Genomic DNA, 18249 nt, shown 5'->3' with positions numbered 1-18249 from the left:
CAGATATAAATGGCTATACATAAGATTAATTAACCAAAATACTGCAGCACATTTAAAAACATAGTTGTAGCTACTTAAGGGGAGCAACCCCACAAATTTCTTGTTGAAAACTTTAAACACTTAGAAAAAGGCCAGACAGACAAATTGTCACAGCTACAAATGCAGTGTAGTTGGTATAGTGAGCAGAGTATTAAGGAATACTGTATTTTATGCAAAGAGCTTCATCTCTATTAGATAAGAATTTCTAAAATTGCCTAAATAATAAATAAAAACATTTCCTAAAGTGATACTCACTCAGGTATGTCTAATTTGAATAATGCACTTCTAACAATAAGAAGGGCAGGAGGGTTCAAATCAAGAGGTCAAAGACCACCCTGCCACAAATACCCTAGCATCTAAAAATCTCAGTTGAGGTCTCCTGATTCAAAACTCTAGGCAACTCTAGGGGCCGGCCCGATGGTGCACCAGTTAAGTTCACACATTCCACTTCGGTGGCCCAGGATTCATCAGTTCAGATCCTGGGAGTGGACATGGCACCGCTTGGCAAGCCATGATGTGGTAGGCGTCCCACATATAAAGTGGAGGAAGATGCTCACGGATGTTAGCTCAGGGCCAGTCTTCCTCAGCAAAAAGAGGAAGATTGGCAGTGGATGTTAGCTCAGGGCTAATCTTCCTCAAAAAAAAAAAAAAAAAAGAAAACTCTAGGCAACTCTTTATTAACATTGCCCATGAAACTAAATTCATTTAAAATTTAATCAGAAAAGATTTCTAAAGCCACACAAGCGAGGTCACAACATCCTAGTCATACCGATCACTACGAAGTATTCATATTGCTCACAGTATGAGCCATTTTCTGTTAAAACCTTTAACAACACATTTTATACCCTCTCCCCCAACCTCTGCCTCCAACAAAAGGCAAATTGGGCTGTCAGCTATATAAGAAATCCTACTTCTGGATCTGTATGTAGGCTTAGTTTCCATTTGCAAACTAAGAAATGATTCTATAATTAAAAAAGAAAACGAAGACCATGAGACTCCCATGTATTGTAAAGCAAATACAGGTGCCATTCCATTTCTTTAGTACTCCTGTTTATGCTATCAAATAAACTAAATTCTGAGACTACAATTAAATAAAAAACTCTCATTGTGCTGAAAATGTAATTTACACAACACAAGAAATGCCAAAATGCACTTAAATAAGTTTTACTCTCGACCGAGCACATGAAGCAAGTATGTACAGGTTGGAAGACCATTTTCCCTATTGGTATGTAAGATAACACGTCCCCAGAAGTAGGTGACTAGAAACAGTCTAGAGAAAAAGAGGAGCAATCGAATTAGACCCTAGCAGCCAAATTAGCATGAATATGACCACCAAAGTATTTCCTCCAAAAATGCATTTTTAAAAAAATACCAAGTCCTTTCACATGGAAAATATTCACCTGAAGAAATTAACATAAAATAATAATTTAATAAATTCACCATTATTCTGAAAAAACATAAAACTGTTCAAAAGAACACAGCACAAAAACAGTTATTGTGATAGAAAGTCAAGAAACGTGGACTATCATTTTGGTCCCACAAAATGCCCTGAGTGACACTAAGGCAAATTACCAACATCCTATGGCCCTTTTTCTGTAATACTAGATCCCAGTTGCAATCCCAACCTATTTCAACATCCTCTTCATTGTCTTTTCTGACACTGCCAACTCACAGCCGTCCTTTACACACCATTAGGACAGACTCCCGTTCTCCTGTCACCCCTCAGTGGCAGCACACCCCACAGCTCACTCTTAAGAGACCTCTTCCCTTTCATATCCTTTTGCATGGAGAATTCACCCACTCTACCACAATTCCAACCAGCTCCTCTGGAGACATCACCCTACTGGGAGCAGCTTGGAAACCTCAGAGAACTTTGTTTTCCTCTTGCTGCACTGTTATCCACCACAGCTTTTCTGGGGTACCTCACCTCTCTTAATACGTGTTAAGTTCTTTGGGAGCAAGGACAATATCAGCCATCTATATTGGAAACCACCTAACCCTTGTATTTTATTTTTGTATTCAGTTTATATTGGCTTATAACACTGTGTAACAGGTGTACATTACATTTCAGTTTCTGTATGGACTGCATTGTGTTCACCACCAATAGTCTAGTTTTTATCCATCATCATACATAGATGCCCCTTGATCCCTTTCACCCTCCCTCCACCCGCTTCTCCTCTGGTAACCATTAATCAGTTCTCCTTACCTACGTGTTTGTTTATCTTCCACATGAGTGAAATCATACGCCAACCCTTTCGTTTTGTAGTACCTCAAAAAAAATACATGTGATGCACTGAGAAGGGCATGATATCACTTATATAGTGGTCCTTGGCAAAGAATTACACAACTTAAATCTAATCATGAGGAAACATCAAACAAACCCAAATTAAAGAGTATTCAAGAAAACTGGCTTCTACTCTTCACAAATGTCAATGTCACGAAAAATCAAAAAAGGCTAAGAAACACGAAAACAAAGACAGGGAAAGGATATCAAAGAGCTACAACTAAATGTCAATGTGTGATCATGGAGGCAAATTACTATAAAGGTCAATATTAGAAAAGCTAGCAAAATTTGAATATAGACTATATGGTACTATATCATTGTTACCTCTCCTGATCTTGATAACCATACAGTGGTTATGTAAGAGAACCTTCTTGTTCTTGGGAAATACACATTGAAATATTGAGGGTGAAAGAAGCTTGATGTCTGCAATTCATTCCCAAATGATTCAGGAAAGGAAAATAAATACTACGAAGAAAATAAGGTTGCAAAGAGGGTAAATATAGAGAATAATACGGCAAAAACAGAAATAATAAAGCAAATCTGTAATAAAGTTAAAAAGATAACTAGCACATAACACAAAACCAATAAAATAACAAAGCAAATATTGCAAAACGTTAACAACTGGTGAATTGGGTAAAAAAATATATGAGAGTTCTATGTACTAACTTCATAACTCTTCAAGTTATGTATATAAAATTCCAAACTGAAAATGTAAAAATATAGAAAACAAAAAATACTTGTACTAGCCTTAAATCATCAATCCTCATGGAATCTGAAGAATAGACCACACCAGTGGCAATGAGTGACCTGCCTGGCTACCCACTTCCAGAGTGCTCTAATCCCCTGAATCCACTTAATACCCAGTTCCAAGTTCAATCCAACCTCAGAATATGAGATTAGTCCTCTTCCTTGTCAGAGACAATCAAGCAGCCCTGAAATCTAGTGGATTGGTAATTGAATGAGCTAATGTGTCACTTTTAACTATAAAATCCAATTCTAGAAATGGGCTGTGTTTCCACTGATGAAGCCATGTCTTACAGTGAGGACACCTCAGAACTCTACTCAGCATTTATGTGCCTCCAAGACCTGGGCCTTGTTTTCACCACTGGTTCTCTTGAACACCAAATGCCTGCTTACTGCTGCTGACTACCTGCCTGGCCCTCACTCCTGCCACGACATCTCTCTAACCTATCATCTGGCTGCCTGCAGGGATATGCGCACACACCTGTGCATGAGCTGCCCCAGCGCTTCCTTCTATGCTGTACTGCTACATCATCCCAGAAGTCTGTGATCCCAAGTACATCTACATCGTCTCTGGATGCCAGACCTCCCTCTCTCCTCCAAGGAATCCCTAGCAAACAATGGGTGAAGGATTAACCCTTCTGGATAGATTAAAGGGGAGCTGAGCAGGTGAACTGAATACACTATACTAATGGAGTCTTTCTAAAACTAAAAGGTTTATTACATAAAAACTACAATAATTTTTAGTGAGCAGAAAATTTATGTTTTTCAAAGCTACAGTAAGAGCTGTAGCATGGAAGTTTTCTAGGTTTATTTTAAAGAGTTTACTACTTACCAGAAATAGAAAAATGTCTAAAATGTTTTATTAGCAAGTGTAAAGCAAAAATAGCAATAAAAACTTAACATTCAGGAAATTCTAGGAAAAAAATGCTTGTTGGAAAAAAGATACTCTATCTTAACTTTTAATTAGTACTAACCAGATGAACAGAAGGGAAGCTTTCAGAAACAGTTTAAATTTTATTTTCTAATTGTTCATAGTATGTGGAAATAGAACCGAGTTTTATATATATTGTTCTTATATGGATTAAGCATGCTGATTTATCTTAGTTCTAACAGTTTGTTTACATTTTCTCACATTTTCTGGTAAAAATCATTATATCACACTAATAAAGATTCATTTCTCCATTCCCAATTCTCACATATTTTCTTTTCATGCCTTAATGGACATGGAAATCCTTATATTGTTTCTGATTTTAGAGAGAATACTTCCAACACTCTGTCCTTAAGTATGGTGCTTACTGCAGGTTTTTGTCAGAATAAGGCAGTTTCATTCTACAGTTAATTTGCTAAGTCTGCCCCCCCCCAATACCGAATAAGTGGAATTTTATAAAGTGCTTTTCTACATCAAGATGATTATATATTTGTTCTTCAACATGTTAAAGTCATAAAATATGTTAACATTTAAATTATTACTAAACCATTCTTATACTCTATAAACTCAACTTGGACAAGTATATTTTTAATGCTTTGCTAGAGTCCATTTTCTAATACTTTATTTAAACATTTTACATGCACGTTCATAAGCATGACCTACAAATTTTACTTTTTATCTGGTTTTGGTATAAAGGTTTTACCAGCCTCTTAAACTGACTCAGGGAACTTACATCATCTTTCTCTGTTCTCCAGAACACTGGTAGAATTCACCTGTAAAGTGTGAGTCTAATTTGTTTTTCCTTTTTGGTCTAATGAGAAGAAAAGAAGTGTCCTGTACAAATTACGAAAACTGGCTTTAAAGAAAGAAGGCATGCATTTTTTACCCACTTCCTCTTTCTTCTAGCCTGAAATTGGGATGTCCTGGCTACCATACCATTACTGCCTTGAGCACAAGGTATCAGCTGAAGTCAAGGATAGCAGAGGGTGGTGGGTCCCTAATGGTAGTGGAGCCCCACACCAGCCTAGGATTGCTTCCCTTCAAACTTTGCTTCCATGAGAGAGAAGTAAAAGTTCTATTTTGTTTAAGCATGTTGTACAGTCTCTTTCTGATAGCTCTAGTTTTTAAGTTCTTAGGTGCGCTTCTTACCATTGTTTTATCTGACTCAAGTTGATGGCACATGGTTTCTTCCCACATTTTGTAATTTTTGACAGCAAGCTCAAGATTCAAAGATATTTTATCTGCAGATATCCTATAGGTTCTTGAATGAGGGTGTGTTCCTCCAAAAAAATTTTACATATGCTTCTGTCAGGTGTCCTGGGTGGCTCATTGGCACACCACCACTTTTTATATTATCTTCTTATTCTGAAGTTCTCACATTTTTCAAGCATGTAAATTCAAGCCCCAACTGCCAAGGGGGCAAGGCCCAAAGTTATGAATTAAAAGAGGAATTCTCCCTCTATTCTTCCTCTTCTGTTTTGGGTCCAGAGTCCCAATCCCAAACAGCTTTCCCTGACACTTCCTTCTATAGTTCTAGATATGTTATCTAGTTTAATCTTTTCACCAAAAGAACAGACCTTTGATGGACCTAACCTTGTACAGGGCTCTCAGTTCCAACTCCTCAACCCCTTGAGATAAAGGCCTCATCTCCTGTACCTGATGGGTGTTAAAACCAAAGACCCTTTGTTAAGGAGATGAGAAACCGACCTGAGCACCTCTGATCATGGGCTGCTGAAGAAGGATCAGCTTACTGCTTTACTTTTCAGTTTTTCTTAATTCTTGCAAGCTCAGGCCTGCATTTAACTTTTATTATATTTCACTCAACATTTGTACATGTTTACTGGCAAAAGGCATTGAGCATGTATAGGTGTATGTGTATGTATTAAGATTATAATTAAAATATTGTTTATACATAATATGCATATAATCATGCATTCCTTTATTAGTTCATCTTCCATTATGAACATAATACCATGTCATTAAATATTTACAAAAATATTTGTAATGAGCACCTTGCATGCCATCATACGGATGGCCCATAATTTATTCTCATATTGTTGAACATTTCTGATTTTTCCAGTATTTGGTTATGCTAAATAACATTGTGATCATCTTTTTTCAACATAAATTTTTATACTTCAGCTGAAAAGTGACAATCTAGATCCTCTTTCTTTCAATGCCCACAAAGATGTATAGTCAAAGAAAAACACAAACATGGGTTATAGAATTATGTATTTTTTCAGTTTGCTTCTTTAACTTCTGTATTTGTCAAGTTATTCTCTAGTGAGCACATATTTTTTTCTTCATTAGAAAACCTAAAAGGTATTTTCCAACACAGCCAAAAGAAAATTAAGTTGTATATGAATCAACCTACGATGAAATTATAGAAGTTAAGAGCACAAGCTTTGGAGTCAAATAGGCTTGTGGTTTCCTGTTTACTAACTATATGACTTAGGTGGTTATTTAACATAATACCAATTTCCTCATTTATAAAATAAAGATAATACCAACCTCACTGAACTTTCATGGGAATTGAATAGATTAAACAATCTAGCACAGAGTAAGCGTTCACTACATGGTAGTAGTTGTTCTCCCATGCACCTTGAACAGATGATGTTACAAATTTGGTTCCCTGAGGCCACATTAAGAAATATCAAATGCTAAATCTACTAAAGATACAACTCAAGATGTCAAAACCCATCCATGGGGCCAGCCCCGTGGCCAAGTGGTTAAGTTTGCGCACTCAGCTTCGGCCGCCCGGGGTTTCACCAGTTGGGGATCCTGAATGTGGACGTGGCACCGCTCATCAAGCCATGCTGAGGTGGTGTCCCACATGCCACAACTAGAAGGACCCACAACTAAAAATACACAACTATGTACCAGGGGGCTTTGGGAAGAAAAAGGAAAAATTTTTTTAAATCTTAAAAAAAAAAAAAAGCCCATCCATGTATGGGAGAGAGCAGAATCAGTGACAGGAAAGTGGAAGAAAGGTATGAAGGATAATGAAACAAGATTTTTCACCATTAAAGATGAAGAATTATAAATAAGGAAAAAGGGGGGAAAGTAGCAGGAACTCTGTGGTTTTAGAACTAGAGAATTTGGTTATGAACACAGATATACAGATAAAGAAACATAGATGTACAAGAGTGCATTCTCTCTCTCTCTCATACACACACACACACACACACACACACACACTCAGAAGGCCTGCGAGCAGTGATACAAAGTAATGAGCACATCTAGCACCAGATCTTGGTTTCTAAGTATCATTCCCCAAAATCTGGGACAATCGGACCTCAAAATGAATGCTGATGGTAACAGATTATAAACAATTGAATGAAATAGGAAGCCATTAGTCCATCCTGATAAATATAAATGAATAAATTAAAGTTTGATGAGAAAGACGATATCTACATAGTTTCAAAGCAACCTCCCAGAAAGTGGTCATTAATTATAAAAGGAATAAGAGAAATTTTACAATTGCAAAGTCTGGCAGACAGCAACTTATTCAATTAAGCAAAGTGAACATTAACAGCATTGGAACAAACTAGAATTGTGTACCACCTAATAAGATGCAGGGAAAAAAATGAAAAAAAAAAACCCCAGCTGATTTCTGAGCTTTCCCTGTCAAAGATACAAGATCTAAATCTAATAATAAGGAAACATCATAAATGCAAACTGAGGGACAGTCTACCAAATAATTAGCCTATACTTCTCAAAAGTACCAAAGTCATCAAGTGAAGGAAAGACTGAGAAGCTGTTCCCAAGTGAAGGAGACTAAACCGACATGACAACTAAATCCAGAATGCTGAACTGGATCCTTTTGCTTAAAGGTCTTTATTGGGAAAACTGATAAAATTTGACTGGAGTCTGAGAATTGTATGCTAATAACATTTCATCGTTAATTTCCTGATTTTGAGGACTTTATCATGGTTACGTAAGAAAATGTCCTTGTTCACAGAAAATACATAAAGTATTGAGAGTATGATACAGCCTCACAGTGACAACATATTTCAAATGGTTCAGTTAAGAAAAGGTCTTCTACTGTACTTGCAACTGTTCCATAAGGTTGAAATTGTTTAAAACACAGTAAAATAAAATGAATTATGCAAGTGAAACACTCAGAGCAGTGCCAGGCACGTAGTACTCACTAACTGTAGCTATTATTAGTAACATTATTGCCACAGTCAGTCAGGGAGAGATTAAATATAATTCCTTGCAAGTATCTCAGTTTACAACTGCTACTAAATGTAGCGATAAATGTCCTTAAGCCTCAATACAGTCATGTGCTGCATAAAGACATCAGGATCAACAACAGACCCCCATACACGACGGTGGTCCTGTAAAACTAGTACCATATAGCCTAGGTGCATAGTAGGCTATAATATCCAGGTTTGTTTAAGTACACTCTATAATGTTCGTACAACAACAAATCACCTAACAATGCATTTCTCAGAACGTATCCTTGTCATTAAGTGACGCATGATTGTATTGCTAAAAGAAACTCCGCAGAAGAAGAAAAGCAAAGAGGGCCCAGGTCATAGCAGGTGACCAGAGGCAATCACGAACCTTCTATCCTGGGTGATAAAAGCAGATCTGAGCCCTCAACTTGTTTTCTACCTGATGAGCAAGAGAAGACTCATGTTCAAGAAGCAAAGGACCAAGAACATAACTAGATGTTTCATGTTGCAGACCAAGCCTCTGAAGAGACCACTGAAGATTTTATAAGATAGTATTAGAGAGAAAGAGAGAAGGAAAGAAAGATCAGCGAGCATCAATACAAAATGCTACATTTTAAATAATAATTTTCTTCACCACCCCTAAATGCACTTTAGGGACTAAAGAACTCTAATTAAGCAAGGGGAAACAAATGGACTGGTCCCTGGGAAACTTCATGCTTAATAATTTAAAGATAAAGACATCTCCTCCCAAAGGGTCACTATGGAATCTTTTGTTCTTACTGGGACTCCACTCACCACTACTTCCTTCCCCTCCTAACTCACTGGCCTGAGGCAGAAAGGTAAGGAAAACTATACACCCAGAAAGATACACACTCAGAAAGGGTCAGAAAGTACAGTAAAAACGGCACTGGCCAACAGGCTGAACCTGCTGAGGTGGGGGGGATGGGAAGATGGGAAAAAGGACTATCAAAACTTCAATAAAACCTACACACTATAGGGGATAAACTCATTTGCTATAAAAAGCCCAAATCTATTTTTCCCAATAAAATTTTTTTTCAATTTTGGTTCTCTCAGATTTTTCAGTGAAATATTCTGACTGTAGAAATGTATTATTTCACATCAATATCACTTACATATTCATTATAATTGTTGGGTCAGTTTCATTAAGGTCAATGAAGAAATTTATCTACATTTTTAGTAACTGTTACATATTTTCTATGAATTTTACAATCAATATTCCAAGCAGAGTCAAGAATCCCCAGTGCTCAGACTTCCATATGTCAGCACAATCAACCAGGTGGTTAATGGTCTGGTAGAATCAAGATATCTTGGGAAGTACTTTATGTTTTGCTTTTCGATTTAAGATTTCACAAGGTTTAAAAACAAAAAAACTTGGATATTTTTCAACCTTTTCCTCAAAAGAAATTTATAATTATTGCTGCAATTCCCAAGAAGCAACAAAAAACCTGACAGTTAACAAAAGCTACGTACAGGGTAGCTTTTGCCATCCCCATTTTACTGAGGTGGAAACAGAGTCCAGGAAGTACAAGCCTTACCCACAGACACAAAGATGAAGTGGTAGCAGAGGACCAGAACCCAGGCTTCCTGGGTCCAAGAGGGGAGATCTTTCCAGGTTGTCGATCTTAACAAAAGGATCGAGCAGTCAGATTAAATGGCAATGTGTACTGGACAAACGAAAAAGCAACTAAGGATAGTAAAAGGATGAATGTAACCATGTCTCCATGCTAGTCTCTATTTATAAGCTAAGCCCAACCTACTTTAGTTCAACCACGGATACTGGTGTTTTGGTCAGATGTATATAAGGTCTAATTGGCTTTACATACTAAGATCTCTGAGCTGAAAAATACTGAGTTGATTTAGTTTCTAACCAGACTGGATCAGATCCTTTAAACAAAATAAGAACATAATGACACTATGTTGCAGAGTATGCTGTCTGCAGAAGTAAATTTGAGATGAATCTTGTTCATATAGCGAAAGTGAACACTCCCTAAGGGCAGAAATGTCAAAACAAACTCCAAAAGCAAAGCCCAATTACCTAAGGGTTCAAGTTGAGGCCAGCATTAGATTCAAGTTCCTCATTTGTCAGCCTCTTGTAGCTTGTATCCTACTTGAAGCTAGACGCATCTGCCCCCAAATTTTTCACCCAATTGTGTTCCTTTCATGTCATGGCAAGCAAAAATACAGTGTCACAATCCTTTGCTAAGACTCTTAGGGTCAGAGGATTTTCAGCATTTAGAACTTTTTGGATTTAGAAAGGTACTAATAGCGAATACACCACATAGTATGTAATACCCTGCAGTGTCTGAGCAATAACCTCTCTTCTATTGAATTGGTACTTCTGTGGTAAAAGTTGCACAAATTCACAAGAGAGTGAACTAAATTAGGAATATAAATAGCCTCACATCAGTTCAGGTCAAGTTTGACCATCAAATGTGTTTGAGCACCAAGCTTAGCATAAAATTTTTTTTATTTTCAGAGCTTTCAGATTTCAGAATTGAAGATGAGAGATTATAGATCTGGATTATTGTGGATGCTTTATTAGTACTAATGATCAGTACTCTGGGTAGAAAAAAATTAATGAAATATAAATTTATACCTAATAACATAGTAATTCCATGCCAATTACCAAGAAATCCACCCTCCCCAAATTTTAAAGGCAATGAACCAAAGAGTATAGAAAAATCTGTTTCCCACTATCATACATGTCTTCAATAAAGTAATATCATCAAAACCAAAAAGTTCTGGACAACCAGACCTCTGACAACACACAACATTCAGAAATATAATAACCAGGTTAGGGGGAAAATAAAATAGTAGCCAAATACTGGGGTTTTTCGAAAAGGACCTATGCAATAAACATGATAAAAAACTCCACCTTTCAGTGCTGGCTAATACGCTAAATAAGTTATGGAATATTACATAAATCAACTTTTAACTACTATCAGAAAAAAATCCATCTGAAGCTCCAATTTCAACTGCTCACTTAGAGTAAAATTCCTGCATTATTTAAGGGGAGGGGAAAGTCATGACAGTTTATAGTCACAGAATCACCATTATTTAACTTACGCTCTTACAGATATATGCACTATCTCACAGGATTATTACTAACAGTGTGACATTTCCTTTCCAATGACTCAGGGCACTAAGAGTCAGCACACAGCCCCATGCAGCCACAATTAGACGCTAGTCCCGCTCATTCAAATGAGCAGAATTATACCAGAAACCAGTTCACCACATGGCCACATTCCCCACAAACTTGAAACAAAGACAGAAACGGAGGTAAATTCTGCAAGGGTCTGTACCCTGAGTATTCTAAGGATCGGGTTGCACATAAGCCAGATGGAGGAAACACAGTTTTTCTACTCTCTGTTAATTCATCATTTGAGAAGCGGTAGGAACTGTACACACAACCCCAAACTTCAGAGGTATAAAATGGAGTTCAGGGTGAAACCAGTGAGCTAGGGCAAGCGGCCACACTGGCTCCACTGCTGCAAAGTTTTACACGCACTTTGTGAGAAGTTTGAGATCTGCCACAAACTTTACTTGAGGCAGACGTTCAAATGTTTGTTCAAGTCATCCAATATCCCTCAAACACTTACAATACACCAAGCACAAGCTGGACATGGGAACACAAGCACAGAAACAAGTAAATGGTGACTCGGAAAGTCAAAGCATTACAAGAAGTGATTCAGGATGCAAATCCTATAAATGCACTGGTATAGGCACCTCTTTGTGTTGCTTTTTCAGGTGAGAGAAAAATAACATCCTTGTACTGTATACCTGACCCACATTTTAAAACAAAATTGATGGGAAGTATCATTCTGAATGACCGCCAGCAACACACAATGAATAATGAAACGGGAACTTGCATGAGTCTCTACTTTACAGAGCTAAGTTATATATCACTTTTAATACACACTTAGCAAAAACAGATGCATAACCAAAACCAGTAAAAAATAAATTTGGTTGACTGTTATGAATTCAAGAGCTAAACATTTGAAACACAAAAGCTATTTAGTCAATTTGCTAATACAATCTAACTTGCGCAATATGACAACTGTTATCAGATAGTTTAATAAACAGGGCATCACTGAAACAAAAGGCTCCTTTGTATCTAGACAGAAACCCAAGTTCAAGTGTTCCACTCTTCACTTGGGCAACAGGAACATATGACCAGGCAGTCAATAAATGTGCATATGAAATAAACATTTCAAAATGTAAGATGCTTTTGAAATATTACCATCGATCAGCTTTGTCATTGGGAAAGGGCATACTTTTGAAAGAAAAATAAAAGCTCAAATTCACTGTTTTCTAAAGAAAAAAAGGTAAGCAAAAAGGTGACCATTACATTATTACCCCTATTACTGCTGTCTAGTAAATAGAGACACTAACATATATGCCCCAATAGAGCTTTATGCAATCTCTTACAGCCACAAAAAAGAATATGTTGCCTTTTATTAACCCTAAGTTGACTGTCTAAACAGCAACATTTTAAATTTTACATATAATTTCTCGGCATCCTCTAGGGAAACATTTTCACTAAAACAATACCCATCTTGCAATTACACTTAATGTAGTTCTTCCACTAACTTCCTTGAGCCAAGTATCTTTAATTTCTTTCTAAATCCTCATATTTGTAGATTATGCCTTGGGTGTCCTGAGCAGAGACTACTCGATCACCTGCTAACATGTTTAAAACCCTTAATGAAACACGTTTGGTACAGGATAAATACAAACGTGTATACCTTTACAGAAGTTCTTCCATGTCTAAGTTAAATTATGTACAGACAAAAACAAAGAATTCTGGTAAATTATTTTGACTGTTTTTCATTTAAAAAATAATTCTTCCTGTTACATAAGTCTTACCAAGATGGTTGAGAACCGGATGTATGCATCTCCTACTAGCGGTCTTACTAGAAATATTTCAGTGAGTGTTCCTCGGGTTTTACTAAGTGAACAAAACAAATGACTAACCAACAAACTTTCCTTAATGTGCCAGTGTTTACAATACGGTAACACGGGAGGCTTGAGAGAATGTGCATTAAGGTAATAATCTGCATTAAGGTAATAATCTGCCAATTCATAAGTTCAAAACACAGATCAACTAAACATATGTCTTTATCTTGCCCTCTCTAAACCCAAATTTTCTCAGTTTTCCTTTCTTAAAAAAATAAAGTACAGACAATAAGATGCTTTAGACACGAAAGACATTAACTAGAACTCCTTCCAAAAAGATTTACTATAGGATTTTAAGGTCGTTTTTTAAAATCGTATTAGTATATGCCCAGATATGTAAACACACACACATACAAGTGAGAAAAGTAAAAGTTCTCACTGAGTGGGCCCAAGTGACTCACTTACCTTGTCTCAGGGTTGTAGCCTAATATGTAGAAAAATGAATCCACTCGGGCTTTAAACTCTCTAGCAGCAAATATGTCAGAAAAATGGGAAATGTTACACTTCCCTCTGAAAATAAACAAACAAACAAAAATACATTAGTAATACCCTCAATTGCTTTGCAAACCAAAATATAACTGGATGGGCAAGGGTGGGGAAAGATATAACTAAATCTATGCTACTCTAAGACATGCAGAATAAGCTATAAACTCCATAATTATCTATTCAGAAAACTGGAAGTTCCAAAAGAAGAAAACGTCCAGTATTATATCTTTTTGTTTCATGACTGCTTCAACCTACAACTTTACAATTTAACTGTTTTCATCTCACCGTTTTAGTCAGAGAGTAAAATTAATTAAACCACAAAGATAAATTGAGGATAGAACTGTGATAAAAGGATATTAAACTAGAAATGACAGGGAAAAGTTCAAACCACAGTTAAATTACTTTATGAAAACAATCCATCTAAAGTCTTTCTAAATCATCAAAGCAAAATGGACTTTTTCTTCCTGCTACCTTATGACAGGCACAATGTATAACTGTTACATATTTTTCTTCTCTTTTAATGTGCAAGAAATAAACTGACTTGGAAATTAAAAACTAGAGAAATTTTAACTTTTTAAATACATACATGGGCTCTAATATACAAACAATACCTCCCAAATTTTCAGGTAACATTAAATAACTAAGTTGGGAAACACTTTCCCATGGATATATTGCAATAAAGAGCAGTAAGGTTTCCAAGTTCACCTACCAACAAAAGGTAAAGCATAATATAACTGAAAACTCTACAATACTACAGAACTCCTTATGCAGTGTTTCCATGCACCAAATGTAAATGTCAGAAACATTATACCACGTGGTAGGGCCCACCTTCCCGCTACACACACACACAGGTGTGCGAGCACACGCGCACACACTCACACATACACAGAGATATACACCTGTTGGGAGAATTCCCAGGGTTCCCAAAGAGGCAGGGAGGTTTTAAGAACTCCAACTCCCTCAGCGGTCACAGAAGGTAACTTGAAAGTCTAGTGGAAGCCAACGGCTGCAATTAAAGGAGATGGAACGGGAGAACTGAAAGCACACCAATGCAGGGTGCACCCAGGGACGTGCCCTCCCACTGCACAAACAGGCATTCCATTCCTATCAGGACTCCAGGAGCTGGCACATTAACAACACACACTCAGCTAATGGCCAAGGTGTGAGTGAAAGAAACTGGCTGAGGGATATCAACATGGGGATAGACAATCATTCACTTCCTACTGAGAAATTAAAAAACAATGTCCTCCTTTCCCACAGGGCTTAAGTAACCGTGACCAAAGCTCCAGTAATGGGCAGAAGCTAAGATAGACCCAGACAATCTCCATTTTAAAATTAAACAAAAATGCTACTGATTTAGTAAAGTTCCTTTGGGAACTACTGATTAGAAGATAATCCAAGGATACTGGGCACGTGAAATGTGGCTGGTGTAACTGAAGAGAACTGGATTTTAACTTTTACTTCATCTTAATTAATGTAAATTTAAATAGCCACATGTGGCTAGTGGCTACTATACTGAACACCACAAACTGTTAATAGAACATTTCCATCATCACAGAAAGTTCTATTGGAAGCACTGATTTGAAGTTAACAAGATAACAATTAAAGAAAAATATGGACTAGGTATCAACTTTCCATACCCAGGACTTATCCTTCTAGTATTTAGCTGGCATTAAAATGAGCTTTTGGAAAAGACAACGCAGGTAAGATCACTGAACAAAGCATTCACTCCGTAACTAACTACCCATCTATCATAAGTGATTTAGTCCCTGAAGCTTAGAATAAACAGCTAAGTTCCTTTTTCAGTTAAATAGGGATAAGAATACCTATTACATTTATCTCATAAAAATATTAAGAAGATCAAATAAGAAGTCTAGGAAACTTTGTGTACTATTCAGTGCTATGTAAAATAAGTTATTTCCATCACTGTCCATTACTAAGAAAAGTGCTTCTTCTTTTACTATTCTTTGTTATTACTCAAATTTAAGTTTACCCTTAAACTTGAGTAATTAATTAATGTATTAATGAAAGGTACAGAAACCCCACCAACCCACAATTCTAAACAAAGGCACTGGAAGTCAGACATGTTTATGAAGGGCTTCTCAATCTCAGCACTAATGACATTTTGAACTGAAGAACTCTGCTGTCAGGGGCTGTGCTGTATTTAGCAGCATCCCTGGCCTCTACCCCATAGCGCCCACACACACATCAGTGTGACAATCAAAAATATCTAACCACATTGCCCAATGTTCCCTGGGAAGAGCACCACAACTGGTTTAGGGAAAGCCAAAAGCAGTAAGAAGAAAAGCATATCATCTGATAAATTACTATGACATTGTAATAAAAGGGATTTTATCTGCCATTATGTCCTCTATTTACTTCCTGTTTGATTCTATGAAGGGTATTGATTTTTGCATGTAATTTTATATCCTGCTACTAGACCGAATTCTTTATTTGATTTTAATCATTGATTCTTTGAGGTTTTCCAGATACGCTGTTATTTGCAAATAAACATAGTTTTGCTTCTTCTTTACCCTCCTTAAGCCTCTAATTACATTGAACCTCTAATACAATGTGGAAAGTAGTAGAAATAGTGGGCATCCTTGCCTTGTTCCTGATCTCAGTAGAAATGTTTCTCAGGTGTCCCCATTATATATGACACTAGCTTTAGAAATAATCTTATCATAATGATAGCTTTGGAGATATGGTTTCCTTAGACTTATTAACGTGGTATATGATACTAACAAAGTCTCTAATATTGAATCCACCTTGCATTCCTGGAACAAACCCCAGTTGGTCATAATGTATTTTTTAATGAGATAGAAGTTTTTTTAAAGATTTGATTAATTAGATCTAATGCTTTTCTCATTAACTTCTGCTTTCATCTTTATAATTTCCTTCTTCATACTTTCTTGTTGCTGTTGTTCATAACAACCTTATTCATACTAGCCTAGAAATGATCCAAACGTTCATCAACAGGGAAATGAGTAAACAAATCACTGTGTATTTGCACAATGAAATACTACGCAACAATACAAAGGAAAGAGCTACTAATACATAGCACATCATGGAAAAATCTCACATATTAAATGTTGAGTAAAAGAAGGCAGACACAAAAAAGTACATACTTATGATTACATTTATATGAAGTTCTACAACAAGCAAAAGTAATTTATGGTGAGAGAAATCAGAATAGTAGTTGCTTCCGGGTGGGAAGTTTTGAAAGGAAAGTAGCTTAAGGCAACTTTCTCGGATGATGGGACTATTCCATGCCTTATTTAGGGTCAAGCAAATTTATCAAAATTTATGAAAATATAAACTTAAAATCTGCACTTTACGGTATACTAGAAAAGAAGCATTGGGAAAAACAAAACAAGAGTCATTAGCATGTAGCTGTGGCTATTTAAAGTTGCTGTTTGTTCCAAGTTAATGAGCCCTCCTGTACTGGGCCCTGAGTATTGAGCAGAACTGAAGACAGGGATGACATGAACAGGTAAATGCACTGTGGTTGACTCTGACTAGCTGGCATCCATTTTGAAATACTTTTCCTATCACTTCTTGCTGAAGAGTAGTGCTTACATTTAAAAATGTGTGTATATGTGTGAGCATCATTTTAAGCATTCAATATTTTTTCTCCAGAGACCTCCTTTCATCACGCACTCTCTCAAAAGCAGTACATTATTTGACAGTGTTTGTGGAATGGAGGAGAAGAGATTGTTAAAAGAGAGAATATTGCCATCACTCCTACCTTGCTGAAATATCTGGTTTCAGAGCCTCCTAAGGTCCTACATACCCCATTTCTTATGTGACACTTCACTGTTAACAGAAAATATGACTAAAGACAGGGAAGCCCCACATCTTAGGGTCCTTTCATTCATCAGTAACAAAGGCTTCCTTGGAAAGACTCATTCAGTAGTCCTTTGGTGTGTTGTCCCACAGAGCTATGCTCTGGGCACTGCACCATCTGAAGAGTCCTCTGGCGAGTGGGAGGAAGCTATTTCAAGGAGATGAAGGAGAGGGAAGAGAACTTTCCTATGCAAGGAGAGAATACAAATGGCAACTGCAGCCCAGAAATTCATTCCCTTAAAATTATCCATAACTAGGAAAGTCTGTGTATATCCCTGGGCATGTGCAAACTCGGAGAAACTTGTGAAGAGGTACGCGAGCATGTACAGAATGCTTATAGTAGCATGTTTGTTTACAGCTGTTGTTATCACTCTCAGCCAAAAATGAAGAGGGAAAAAAGATTTTGAGATAGAATCAGTATCTTGTCTACTGTAAGCCATGTGATTAATGACAGGCATAGGATTTTTTTTTTTTTAATTTCTTTTCTGTTTCTAGCTCTGTTTCTCTTGTCTTCCTATGGGTTATCTGAACAGTTTTTAGGATTCCATACTGATTTATTTATAGCGTTTTGAATATATCACTCTGGTTTTCTCAGTGGTTGCTCTAAGTATAACATAACATTCCTTTCACTTAAGTTCCTTTTCTTTAAAAAAGATTGGCACCTGAGCTAACATCTGTTGCCAATCTTCTGGGGTTTTATTGGTTTTTTTCCCCCTTCTTCTTCTCCCCTCTAGCTCCCCCCAAAGCACCCCCAGTACGGAGTT

General features: G+C 36.8%; 1 protein-coding gene across 6 annotated transcripts in view; it reads right to left on the bottom strand.

Moving 5' to 3' along the window:
- Positions 1-18249, bottom strand: part of RERE (arginine-glutamic acid dipeptide repeats) — a 403675-nt gene that overhangs the window by 149039 nt on the left and 236387 nt on the right. For all 6 annotated transcript variants that reach the window (XM_044769612.2, XM_044769615.2, XM_070511161.1 and 3 more), the window contains one exon: positions 13559-13663. In XM_044769612.2, the coding sequence (XP_044625547.2) occupies positions 13559-13663 (105 nt within the window). The remainder of the gene's footprint in view (positions 1-13558; positions 13664-18249) is intronic.

Source organism: Equus asinus, chromosome 5 (genome assembly GCF_041296235.1).
Source record: "Equus asinus isolate D_3611 breed Donkey chromosome 5, EquAss-T2T_v2, whole genome shotgun sequence".
NCBI classification, from domain to species: domain Eukaryota; kingdom Metazoa; phylum Chordata; class Mammalia; order Perissodactyla; family Equidae; genus Equus; species Equus asinus.
Note: the sequence above shows the minus strand (reverse complement) of the source record. Positions and strands in the feature narration are given on the sequence as shown.